The 13691-nt window shown below is 41.0% G+C and overlaps 1 protein-coding gene and 1 long non-coding RNA gene across 6 annotated transcripts in view; one reads left to right on the forward strand and one right to left on the reverse strand.

The window, feature by feature from the left end:
• On the forward strand, positions 1-6157 carry LOC135983676 (uncharacterized). Its single transcript, XR_010601410.1, has 2 exons — positions 1-111; positions 3959-6157. It is a non-coding gene; the product is annotated as an uncharacterized LOC135983676 (long non-coding RNA).
• Positions 6158-8047: 1890 nt separating this feature from the next.
• The window catches only part of SH3RF1 (SH3 domain containing ring finger 1), a 168698-nt gene continuing 163054 nt past the window's right edge, over positions 8048-13691 (reverse strand). For 4 of the 5 annotated variants that reach the window (XR_010601407.1, XM_065596551.1, XM_005309729.4 and 1 more), the window contains one exon: positions 8048-10777. Coding sequence is in view for 3 of the 5 variants with exons in the window: in XM_065596551.1 (XP_065452623.1) it covers positions 10609-10777 (169 nt within the window). In the remaining 2 variants the exon portion in view is untranslated. The remainder of the gene's footprint in view (positions 10778-13691) is intronic. The other variant, XR_006172597.2, reaches the window with a different exon arrangement.

Raw genomic sequence — 13691 nt, forward strand, 5'->3', positions numbered from 1 at the left:
GTGGGGGAAGGTTTTTTTGTTTGTCTCTCCTGGAGTCAGCAAGGAAACAGGGCAGGGAAAATACATCTCCCTAAGCCATATCTAAACTAAGCATTTAGTCTTGCAAAAATAGTAAGTAATAGCAAAAAAATGTGTTAAATTATCTTTTGTTTTAGCTTGTGAATTTTCCCTGTGCTAAGAGGGAGGTTTATCCCTGTTTTTGTAACTTTAAAGTTTTGCCTAGAGGGGAAATCCTCTGTGTTTTTAAATCTTTTGTTATTCTCTAGAGAACTTACCATCCTGATTTTACAGAGGTGATTCTTTTACCTTTTCTTTAATTAAAATTCTTCTTTTAAGAACCCAATTAATTTTTCATTGTTCTTAAGATCCAAGGGTTTGGGTCTGTGTTCACCTGTACCAATTGGTGAGGATATTATTCTCAAGCCTTCCCCAGAAAAAGAGGTGCAAGGCTTGGGGTAATATTTTGGGGGAATAGGACTCCAAGTGGTCCTTTCCTTGATTCTTTGTCTAACTTACTTGGTAGTGGCAGCATACTGTTCAAGGCAAGGTAAAATTTGTGCCTTGGAAAAGTTTTTAACCTAAGCTGGTAAAAATAAGCTTAAGGGGTCTTTCATGCGGGTCCCCACATCTGTACCCCAGAGTTCAGAGGAAGGAACCCTGACTAAGGCCGGAGCTTGGGCTCTGAAGCCTGGGTGTCGGGAAGGTTTCATAGCCCAAGTTCAAACCTGAGAAGGAATGTTTACACAGCTATTTTTAGTGCTGTGCATGAGCCCGTCTGTAGACCCAGGCTCTGAGACTTGCTGCTGTGGATTTATTTTTGCAGTGTAGGCATACCCTTAGTTACAAACACCATCCTCCAATCTCTAGGGCACCAGGTAGTCATCTAGGGTGTTCACACTCTCCTTTTTGTTAAGCTTTTAAATTATGTATCTTTTTGTGCATGGGAAAAAGGCTCCCACAAAGGTTTGGTCTCCAAATAGCCTGAAGAAAGACTTACTTATGCCATGCTTATAAGGAAGTTACACTGCATGTTGCCTATGGGACTCTAGTGATTCATGAATTATTGAAGTCAGATGATTTGAATGATCTATAGGGAGTCGAGGTTCTCTACGTTCCACAGTACTAGAGATTAAAAACTGGATATAGCCACAAACTACCACCTTTGATAAGGAGTAATAAATTGACAGCTTTTCCTGATCACATTATATTTAAAAGAGAGCAAGACTGCCTGGTACCAAATGTGGGAGTGGGGCAAAAACCTTTAAACTTTTATTTACATTTAAACATTTTAGAGCTAGAGTTCTTCAGTTTTTCTGAAAATCTCATCCAGCTGGAATAAGAAATCTGACCTAGGGCATGTCCCTCATTGTGGAATACATAGAAGGTCACCACTTTAAAGTGATTCAGCTGCTGACTCCTCTCCTCTCCTATGTGTGCACAGATATACCATGAGAAAACCGTGCAATAACTAACCACAAGACAGCTATGGGTTAGCAGCAGCTAGCAAACCAGATGGCACTCTGCAATTTTGGACTTGCACATACATGGTTTTGATTGAAACATGACCAAGTCTCCCATGTGTCACTGGATACTGCTAAATGCCATTACCTTTGATCTACAGCCTTCCCCATGCTAGTATGGAAAATATGATCCTTAAGAAAAGGATAACACAGCTCTAACCAATGCTTTTATTTTTCCAGTGATATGAAAAGTTATGAGGTTTTTTTTCCAATGTCTAGGAAATGTTTGTTGAACTATGGTTAAGCTTGGATGCTTATTACCTTAGCGGTTCCTCTAGTTTAAGGATGACACACAGTAGTGGAATAGGGCAGGGAAGCCTGAACTGTCCCTGTGTATGCTGCCATTGCTCTACCAGCTCATGCAGACCAGTCAAACTCCGTTTAAACCATCTGAGGTGCATCCATGCTTAATCATAGTTCAACAGATTTTTCCTAGACATTTTTTTACAGTCTGATAGCGGTAGTGTAAAGGAGGAGGTGCAGGCTGGTCTCAGGGCTAACATTATTGTAGCTTGTTAGCATAGTTTGCTGACTTAATGATTCTGAAGGCTGGACCAAGACAAAACATTTTTAGAAAGTATTTATACAGCTCAAGGGGGCTAATGAGAATTTTTTAAATGTTTACTATGCTCCAATCTCAGAAAGCATTTATGGGTTTCTGAGTCACTCATGCTACTAAAGTCCATGGATACTAATGCTGTAGCAAGAGGAATGATGCTGAAAGAAGATCTTATGTAAGTAGACTCCCAGACTTCTCTGCCATCATCTGTGAATTCCCATATGCAATGAACAGGCTGGGAAGAAAGGACAGTTACCTGTTCCGTAACTGGCGTTCTTCAAGATGTGTTGCTCAGGTGTATTCCACATTAGGTGTTCGTGCTCGCCACGTGCACCGGTGCTGGAAGTTTTTCCCTTAGCAGTACCCGTACTGGGGGAGCGCCACTGCGACCCCTAGAGTGGCGGCTTTATAGCGCTATAAGGGGAGCTGCGCACTCCCCCCACCTCGGTTCCTTCTTGCCGGACAACTCCGACAGAGGGGAAGGAGGGTGGGTTGTGGAATACCCCCGAGCAACACATCTCGAAGAACGCCAGTTACGGAACAGGTAACTGTCTTTTCTTCTTCGAGTGATTGCTCATGTGTATTCCATATTAGGTGACTCCAAGCTATATTTGATGGAGGCGGGTAGGAGTTTAAGGGTTTTCGGGACGCAGTACCACCCTACCAAACCCGGCGTCATCCCTTGCATGGGAAATGATCGCATAATGCGAAGAGAACGTGTGGACAGAGGACCACGTGGCAGCCCTACAGATGTCTAGGATCGGGATGTGGGTTACATAGGCAGCTGACGAGGCCTGAGCTCTCGTTGAATGTGCCCTAACGATCAGTGGTGGGGAAACCTTTGCCAGGTCATAGCATGTGCGTATGCACGAGGTGATCCAGCGGGAAAGGCTCTGGGTGGAAATTGGTTTCCCCCTCATACACTTGACCGATGCAACAAAGTTGCGAGGATTTCCGGAACGGCTTGGTCCGGTCGAGGTAGAAGGCCAGCGCTCTACGCACATTGAGCGTGTGCAGGTGACATTCCTCGTTGGAGGAATGGGGCTTAGGGCAGAGCACCGGGAGGAAAATGTCCTGTTCCATATGGAAGGCGGAGACCACCTTTGGAAGGAATGCGGGGTGTGAGTGGAGTTGGACCTTATCCTTGTGGAAGACCGTATATGGGGGTTCCGAGATCACCACCCTGAGCTCTGAGACATGTCAGGCAGATGTGATAGCTACAAGGAATGCTAGCTTCCATGACAGGTGAGACCAGGAACACGTGGCCAAGGGTTCAAAAGGAAGTCCCGTGAGACGGGAGAACACTAGGTTTAGGTCCCATTGCAGAACGGGGGACCTAACGTATGGGAATGAATGATCCAGGCCTCTTAGAAAGCAGGAGGTCATAGTATGAGAAAAAAACGATTGACCTTGCACCGGTGGGTGGAAGGCCAATATGGCCACCAAGTGCACCCTGACAGAGGTGGGAGCTAGCCCTTGAGTCCCAAGGGACAGGAGGTAATCAAGGATGATCTGGAGCGGTGTGGACAATGGGGAGATACCTCACTCCGCCGCCTACCTAGAGAATCTGGACCACTTTGACAGGTACGTCCGCTGTGTGGACGGCTTTCTGCTTTCCAGCAGAACTCGTTTGACGTCCTCCGAACACCTCCCCTCCTCCTCATCTAACCACTGAGCAACCACACTGTCAAGTGGAGCGTGACTAGGTTGGGATAGAGGGGGCGGTCCCCTTCTTGGGAGAGGAGGTCTGGGCGAAGCGGCAGCCTCTGGGGGGGGGGGGGGCCGCTAAGAGGTGCAAGAGGGTCCCATACCAGTGTTGTTGGGCCCAGTCTGGGGCTATGAGGATAACTCGCGTCCTGTTTGTTTTTACTTTTTGCAGGACCTTGTCGATCAAGGGGAAGGGGAGGAAGGCATAGAAGAGTTGGCCTGACCACTAAAGGAGGAAGGCATCTGAGATCGCCCCCTTCCCCACTCCTCCTCCGGAGCAGAACTGGAGGCAGCGCCAGTTCTGATCTGTTGCAAAGAGGTCAACCTGGGGAATTCCCCACTCTCGAAAGAGGATTGTGACCTCTGAGTGGAACGATCACTCGTACTGGTGAGAGAAAACCCTGCTGAGGTGATTGGCTCACACGTTGCGGATGCCAGGCAGGTGAAAGGCTCGTAGGGAGATATCGTGGGCTATACAGAATTCCCATAGGCTCAGGGCGGAGGAACGAGTCCCGCCTTGCCTGCTGATGTAGTGCGTGGCAGCGGTGTTGTCCGTAAGGACTCTGACTACCTTCCCTTGAAGGTGCCCTGAGCTCCCTGACATTTATGTGGAGGGACAAGTCTGAGGCCGACCATCTCCCTTGAGTTTGGACATTCCCTGTATGAGCTCCCCATCCCAGATCTGAGGCATCTGACACCAGGTTTAATGATGGGGAGGTTCCCGGAAGGGGACCCCTTGCAGCATGTTGCTCAGGAGGGACCACCATTGTAGGGAGGCAACCACCTGGGGTGGTACCATGATGACCATGTCCAGCCCGTCTCGTGCCTGGGAATTCTGAGAGGCCAGCCAGAGCTGGAGGGGCCTCATTCTGAGCCTGGCATGGCAGACTACATACGTGCATGCCGCCATGTGCCCGAGTATCTGAAGGCACGCCCTTGCTGTTGTCACGGGGAAGGCCGTGACCAAGGCGATGAGGTCCCTGAGGGTCTCGAACCTGCCCGGAGGAAGAGAGGCTGTGGCCCTTAAGGAGTCCAGCATTGCCCCTATGAATTCTATAAGCTGAACTGGGACTAACGTAGCCCCGAGCGCACTCTAACTACTCGAAAGTCTACTAGAAGAAACTGTACCACTAAGGTCAACTATAGAAGCTGCAGCAAAGCTGGAGCAAGATGTTCCGACTACCTTCACTGGCGGCAAGAAGGAACTGAGGGTGGGGGGAGTGGGCAGCTCCCCTTATAGCGCGCTATAGAGGCGCCTCTCTAGGGGGTCGCAGCGGCGCTCCCCCAGTACGGGTACTGCTAAGGGAAAAACTTCGGGCACCGGTGCACGTGGCGAGCATGCATACCTAAAGTGGAATACACCTGAGCAATCACTCGAAGAAGAACCTTTGATTCTACTTCTCAGAGGTTGTTTTTAGAAATATATCCAATAAATAAAAGTAATGAAGAGATGTGAGCAGATGGAGAGGTATATTTGAGACTCATCAACAGAGAAGTACTAATGAACTATAAGAACAGATGAGGTCACCTGGTGAGGAAAGAGTACTCTTGGAACACATTGGGTTGGGCAAAATTTAGAAATGTGGCTCCTAGGTAGCTATGGAATCCTGCAGCATATAGAGAAGAAAAGCTTCCTCTATGTATGAGGAACAGCTGTGGGTGTTATTTATTTAGGTTGAGCCCAAAGATAGAGAGAGTTCATCATCCATAGTCCGTGACTATGCTATAAATAACCACTATAGTCACCTATTTTAAAATCCTCATGAAAGTTGACAGGAAATTAACCATAACAAAAAAATCACATTCACAAGTAACATTAAAGGTTTAACTAACCACAAAAGCTGGAAAACTCAGTGCTGAGATTTTCATCCTCAATCTGATATGTTGTGTCTTAAGTAGTACAGGAAGTTCTCCAAACAGCATGTGATCTTCTCTTAATCAAGTGCTGCATTTCCATGCCTATGAAAGAAAGCTAGAGCAGCTACCTTATTTCTGTCTTTCCTGACTTTAGGGAGATCACTGAATATACATTAAATAAGAAAACTAAATTCATCTGTAAAACTTGGTCTGTTCTACTAGGATAGTTACGTAAAGTTTCACCCTCTCATGACATCCTTAAATGCCATGTATAAAATAAATAATTTTAAGGCTTGAATTTTTATTTGCACAAAAATGACATTAGAGATTTATTAAGCACTAATGAGTCAAATGTGTTCCTAATGCAATATTTCACAGCAAGGGCTTGCTTTTGCTTCAGCTGCAAGAAAAGAAACTTAACATGTATTGTACATCCACTGTAAAGCCTAATTCCATATTCTTTTTGGTGATATAAATTAAGGACTTTTTCTTTATTAAAAAAAAAGAGGCCGTGGCCTGAAGTTGATTACAACACACAAACCAAACACAAACCCTAGTCTGTGCCCACTTATTGCATACCCCCATTAGTTTGGTTTATTTATCGCTTGAACTAATGTGGTATAATGTGCCTCTCGTGTTCAAATTATGCAAATATGGTGGGGATCCACAGTAATTTATCAAATGCACCGGAGAGAAGGGGGAGAAAAGAACTTGTTTTTCTAAGACTAAGCAATTTATAAGACAAACAAACAACAACAAAACAGACAATATCTCAATTTGGTTCTAATGCAAAGAAATCAAACAGGAAGACTGTGCCGTATGTAGTACAACTCCCATATGGATCATGGTACTTAAATGGGAAGTAATATCCAAATATCTCAGAACAGCACTCTGAAACCCTCAAAGGTAAAAAGGAGCACTCATCATGAGTGAAGTCAAAGTGAACTGTCTGACATTAGGCAAGGCAATTTGGCCATCCTGAGACTACTCTGCATAAAAGAGAAGGAAAACAAAAAATGCTTATACTAAGCATCAGACCATTGCAGATTATGATACAGTTATTGCTGCAGTCAAAGGTAGGGCAGGCATATTGTTAATCTGTGGCATTGAGAGTAGACAGCTCATGGTAAAGCTTGGTGCTACACCACAGCCAGACAGGGGGTTTGTATTGCACTTTGTTCAAGGAAATGCATACCATAGAATGCATATCATACCCCCTTCCCTTTACCCTCTCATCCTTCAAGCCATCCCTAAAACTGGGGTCCCCATCTCATGTTCTCTTCTAGCTCCTTCTCATTTGTCTCAACACCATTCCATCTTGCCTCTCTTCCCTCTTCTCTACTCATTCCCTCTCTACCTTTTCTCAGCCAGTCTCTTACCACAGACAGTCCCTTTTACATTAAAACATACTCCTTTCCCCTCTACCCTGAATATAAAACAATCCCTCTCCATTTGCCTAAAGCGTATATTACATTTTAAAATCTGTATGGCTATTGAGTCATGTAAACAGAATTAGCAGTAACTATTAAATATGGGTTGAAATTCCATCCCATGTTTGTAATTATCTGTACATTTTCAATGTCCAAAGGGCAGAACAGCATGCAAGGTAAACATTTGTCAAGTTGCGTGGGGGGATATTTATAGACAAAATTAGAAAGTGCATGCATACGGTCAGATTAAGACAATCAGAGCTGAATAGACTACTGATGAAGAGTGTGCATTGATTTCATTGAGTTGCACCTACTTACACCAGTGATATTGCTCTGACTGTAAATAACATTCACTTCTCTGTAATAACATTGTGGTTATCAATTCATAACAAAGCAGACAAATCACATTATTTTGTCAGTATGATTTGGGTACATAATTTCTTCAAATGCTTCTAAAAATGGAGAGATATGCTGGTCTGACCGCCCTCATTCACACATATACAAAACAATGTTAACTTCCTCTTTTCTTGTGGTTTTAGACACTGAATTTTGCAATAAAGTCCAAAAGAATTCCTGCTGTTGTAATCTGAAAATGACTATCCAAATATACCAGACACTTATCCTTCCAGGGAAACACTTTACTATTCATATGTACCTGATGATACTCTGCCAGTCTTAAACTGATGTAATTAGACATGTTCAGCTTTGCATGGAAATCTTCTTGTGGTGAGATTATTGACAAAATCATCAATATGGAAAAGATCAATCAGGTCATCTAGTCCTCCCTGCTGCTACATCATTATATTTTTCTGAACTTCCCCTTGAAATGCATCTTATGGTATATGAATAATTTTTTTCTTTATAAACACACACATCCACCTGTGAATTCTGAAATTAAGTTTTGTTAGTTTTATTTGTAAACTTGTTATAAGTAATTTCTATTTAATTTTTGCATACACTTTCTGCTTAAGCTGTTTGCTAAGAAAATATTTATTAGGAATAGAAGCTTAACACAGTAAATCAACACTTAACATTTCCTGGACCACAAAGATAGACACAAAATATTTTACAAAAATTCTTTATGGAATTACACAAAACAAATGCACAGGGTTTGTCTGTTTTTACGTTGACTTAATCCCGAAAAACAAAAACCAACCCTACAAAGATCACAAGAAAGGCATGATAAACTGCATTTTTAATCATTGTTGCACTGTTGTGTAACAAGCCCTTGTTACAAAACATTAATTTAGTGTCTTTAAAAAGTCAATAGAAAATGTATTTAATCTAACAGAACTAGTAACAGCTGATATTTTAACTGACTTTACACCTTATGAATAGAGGTACTTTAGTCACAAAGTATGGAGAGTAGAGAGCTAGAAAAAAAAAGGTTTTTTTTTAAACCTTTAGTAGTCTTTTTTTTTTAAATATAAAATGCACTAATTTCCCAAAATAAGAATATTTTGACACATTAGTGTCAATTTATGCTGATGAAAGCTGATGACAGCTTCTTTCTAACTAAAGTTCATTTCACAAAACCTTAATATATTACATGAATATTCAAGTAAATTATTTAAAAATATTTAAAAAGCACAAGAATTGAATTGTACAGTGTTTCATACAGATGGTTAGCTTAGGAATGTTGTCATTTCCAGCTATATATATTTATAGATATTTATTTTTAAGACCATCATGACACTACCTGATATTGCAAGAAATCCTTACGGTTAATGTTTATTATTCTTCCTTTTGTAATTTATAACATTAAAATTTCAGTTGCATTTTAATCAGAAGTTATGCCAATGATTTAATTCATCACCAGCTAGTATATTCTTCTTTCTGTGTGTTGCACAACATCACATCACACGGCTGGCCCCACTTTGTGAGATGCTGAACATCCTCAACTTCCATTGACTTTTATGGGAAGTGATGGTGCTTAGTACCTTGCAAGTGAGAGCAATGTAACCATTATAATTAAGCAACAGTAAAAAAGACAAGCTCAGCTGGATGCTGTCCCAGCTATATGCTGTGGGTTCACCAGCATCAAACCTCTCACAAAACCCATAAAGAGTAAAAGTAGTGTTCTCCTTGCAGGATTTCTTCTTTATACCTATCACCTGGAGTGATGTAAAAATATTTTATTATTGACTCAAACACTGGGCACCTACAGTGTTGAGAGTGAGTCACTCACTAGTCTTGGTCAGTGGATTTTGGACTACAACAGAATTCTGGTTTACTTAATATCCCCTGCAATGGGCAAATTCCAGAGCAAAATAACCCACAACAGGAAATTGGAATTAAAAATACAAATCATGCACAGTTTACATTACTGTGAGACTTCAATAATACATGCAAGACAATGAAAAAGTCAGAATGTATCAAAGTAGCAACAGTTAAAAATTTAGCAAAGTTTTCACAGTGTCTCTTTACAGCCTTTTACTTTAACACAAGTGCATCACTTACCATCACTATTGCTCAAACATTTTAAAATGTCTCCTGGCCATGCAGATCACTTTGAAAAAAAACAAACCCAAAGCAAATTATATTTCTTAGGCATTTTTAGACATTGAATACAACTTGAATTTTACTCAAATGTTCAACCCTAGGAAATAAGTCGCTGTTAGCAAACTAGAAGTGTTTCCCAAATAATTTGTTCTACTGTTGAGCGTTAACATTCGTTTTATCTCAGTTACATCCTGAGAGTACTAAATGCCCAAAGAACTAGCCAAATATGCAAAGTTAAACTTTGTTCAGCTATCCAAATTCTTGAACAAACAGAACCTACAGGGAATTTCTTATTGGCATCCTCTCAATTTCTTCCTTCCCATCCTTCAGATTGTTGAGGTTTATTCAGTTGCACTGTTATGCCTTTGCCTTCCAGAAATGTTACACTGCTTGGGCAGTTATTAAGGAATAGAATTAGACTCAAGAACAACTGATATATTCTGTCCTAAGTAAAAAAACCACACAATTCCATTTTTTCCCCAGTTTGCAATTTCAGTTTGACACCACAACTCAACATTAACCCATAAAACAAAGACTAATACCACTGTCATATACAGTGGGGAAAAAAGTCAGGAGGAAAAATGGGAGGCTCTATGTCAGAGATAATCACTCACTCATAAGGAGAGAATCCAGCTTCCCCTTAGCTACCATTTCATAAATTAATAATTTGTTAAAATCATAATCACAAGAATTTAGCTATTACACAAAATTCAAGTTTTAAAGAAAGAATAAATTAATTACAGCCTTGTAAACAATGGTTCATTTGTGTAACATTTTTGAAGAAAAAAGAGTTCCCCTGTATAATAAATGAGACAGTACAAGGCACACATTACACTTAAGAATCCAAAGTGATAAAAATAGCAGATGCCTTCATCATCTTTGTTCGCTTGCAATTGTGCTATAGAACACTGGAGAAATATATATAATTTTGTTTATATTACAGTCATTTGAAAGTCTTCTATGACTGCACTCTTTTTGCTAATATATTTGTGCTATTTTATAGTGTGATTTGCATCTGTTGAAAAGGATCTTCTCAGATGTTTTCTACAAAGCTGCCAGGGAAAAGGCCAGTTTTTCCATTTCGTTGCAGTGTGCCTTTGAACCAGCCATCCTCACGTTTTTTGTGTACAAAAACAATGTCCCCTTCCTTAAGTTCAAGTTCTGCTTCACTCTGAGGAGGATAGGAGACCACAACCCTGTATCTGTACAATAAAAAAGCATTTTAGTTTAGGATTTTTTATAAAATATTGCACTGTTTACAAAAAAGTTCCTATACATGTTACAACTTATCAGAACAGGAAGCTTCCTGGAACTACACCTCTACCCCGATATAACGCAATACGATATAACATGAATTCAGATATAACGCGGTAAAGCAGCGCTCCGGGGGAGAGGGGAGGGCTGCACACTGCAGTGGATCAAAGCAAGTTTGATATAACGTGGTTTCACCTATAACGCGGTAAGATTTTTTGGCTCCCGGGGACAGCGTTATATCAGGGTAGAGTTGTAGTTACAGAGCCCATAAGAACTGAAAAATAAACCTATCCTGGACAGAAAATAACAGAATGTTAACATAAGGAATCCAAGTCAAATGTACATAAAATACCTCTTATGGTCTTTCATTAAGATCCCTGTAAAAATATATAAGAGGGTTATGACAGGCAATGGGAAAGAAATGTAAATACATTTTTGGATATATATGTGCTGTCTTCTTCCAGCTACAGTTACTTAACAATAATCAGACTTAAAAATTGCACAGCAGTAACTGTACTTCATTTCCCAATTGCATGATCATGTGGTGACATATTTTAAAAGAGTAACTAACAAGACATGTACTTGCTTGCATGTTTATTATTTTTGTTTTCTAGATTATAAGATCTTCAGAGTAAGAAGCGTGCTACCTTATTTGTTTAGACAGTGCCTAGCATGTTTTGGGGCTACTGTAACACAAATAATAAATAATTACTGTACATAACGTGTAGCTCAGCATTTTCCTCTGGCATATGGACTGTTGAAGATAAACATTTTCTTCAAATACCATAAGAAAAAGCTCTAATTATCTCACTGTAATATAAAATTAATACTCTTACACTCACAAGTTACATACCAAATTAAAAATTTCCTAAAACTCACTTTCTCCCAAATCTGTTTTAAGCACATATAGGACCATTCAGCCATCTTGGGCTATGTCTATACTATACATCACTGATAGCGGCGTGTAACACATGTAACGTGACCATATTTCCAACAATAAAAACGGGACACCCCCTCCCCTGGGGCTGAGCATCCGAGCCCTGTGCTGCCTGCAGCTGGGGCTGCCTGCCCCCAAGCTCCATGCCATCTGTGGCTAGGGCTGGACGTATGGCCACTCTAAGCATACTTGTAGCTACAGGCTGCAGTGAAAGGCAGGGTGCATCCATATTGCACAGTGTAGCTACATAAGTCAGTGAAAGACTCTGGCAGAGAGCAGACAGCAGGGGAGGGCTCCCGCAGGGTGGTGGTGGTGGGGGGGGGGGAAAAGCAGCAGGACACTACACTGCTAAAAACAGTAGACAAGGAGGTACAGCTTGGGCAAGTGGAGAATCATGTAGGGTATGTTATCAGGTACTTACCCACACCCTTCTTACTCTACTTGCCTAAGCTGTGCCTTATGGTCTACACTGTTATTTATACCTGTCTCAAAGGGGACTACGTGTGTATGTACACTACACACTGCTGAAAGAAATATGCAGTGTAGACATACCCTTAGGGCTGGTCTACACTAACCCCCCAGTTCGAACTAAGATACGCAACTTCAGCTACGTGAATAACGTAGCTGAAGTCAAAGTACCTTAGTTCGAACTACAAGGTAGTTACCGCGGGTCCACACGCGGCAGGCAGGCTCCCCCGTTGACTCCGCGTACTCCTTTTGTGGAGCAGGAGTACCGGCGTCGACGGCGAGCACTTCCGGGATCAATTTATCGCGTCTAGACAAGACGCGATAAATCGATCATAGAAGATCCATCGCTTACCGCCAAACCCGGAGGTAAGTATAGATGTACCCTTACAGTAGTTCCAGTTCAAAAAGGCCTACAATTTAGATCTGTTACAACTTTGCAGACAGCTGTGCTTCTAATCTCTGTCAGTTTCACAGGACTGTTTTGTACTCCAACCCTATCTATACAATTCATGTCCTCATGTTAAAGTCAGATACAACTATAGCCCATCACTGAATGCAGAACTCTCAATCTTCCAGTTTAAAAATAGCTAAGTGCACTACTAGGCCATATGTTTGGCAAAAAGCATCTGGAATTTCCAGCAAAAATAAATACAATTTGCAACCATAAAGACTATTAAATAGAAATACAATAATATGTTAAAGGTCTGACAAACAGAAAATGCCAAAATATTCAGAGTAAAGATGAAATGCCTGCAACAACCCACCTTGTTATGTTTAATAGCCACAGCATAAGGACTAATTTGACAAGCAATACACTATATGCTACATCACTGTAAGAGAGAGACTCACGTTACCTGTATGCTATTTGTCTGAGTATATTTTATTCTTTTTTAAAAAAAGCTAAACAAAAAAGAAAAACCATTGAAGGAGCTTTATTATATATAAACAAAATATATGGATACAGTCAAAATATTCAGGGACATGTACCAGCACAGTAGACATTTTTTAAAGTCTTTTGGCAAAGTTTTACTGCTTTAAATAAAAACTTGTATGTGGTGAAGATCATATTAGGAATTAATCACTTGTCAAATTTTATTTATATACCGATTTAATAAATCAAAGCTATCTTTGAGTTATAGCAACCCAAAATGGTTCCGTTAGAACACTGCAGATTTATTGTATTAGTACTTGGATTATATAAAATTTGCCAAACCAATTTTGTGGTACAGTTTGGGAAAACAATACCATTCTCTCACTAGAAGGGAAAACATATAATGGCAGCAGGCTATAAAAGAGACCTAGTTTGGGAATATTTTAATGAAGTTCCTCTACCTGTGGGTAAGACAGGCATGTGTGCAAAATGCAAACAGTGCAACAAAGAAATGCAAGGCCTGGGTGCCCGACTGAAACTACATCCTGAGAAGTATTCCTTCTCAGGAGGAAGCTGTATTGAAGAT

This window comes from Chrysemys picta, chromosome 5, assembly GCF_011386835.1.
Source record: "Chrysemys picta bellii isolate R12L10 chromosome 5, ASM1138683v2, whole genome shotgun sequence".
Taxonomy (NCBI): domain Eukaryota; kingdom Metazoa; phylum Chordata; order Testudines; family Emydidae; genus Chrysemys; species Chrysemys picta.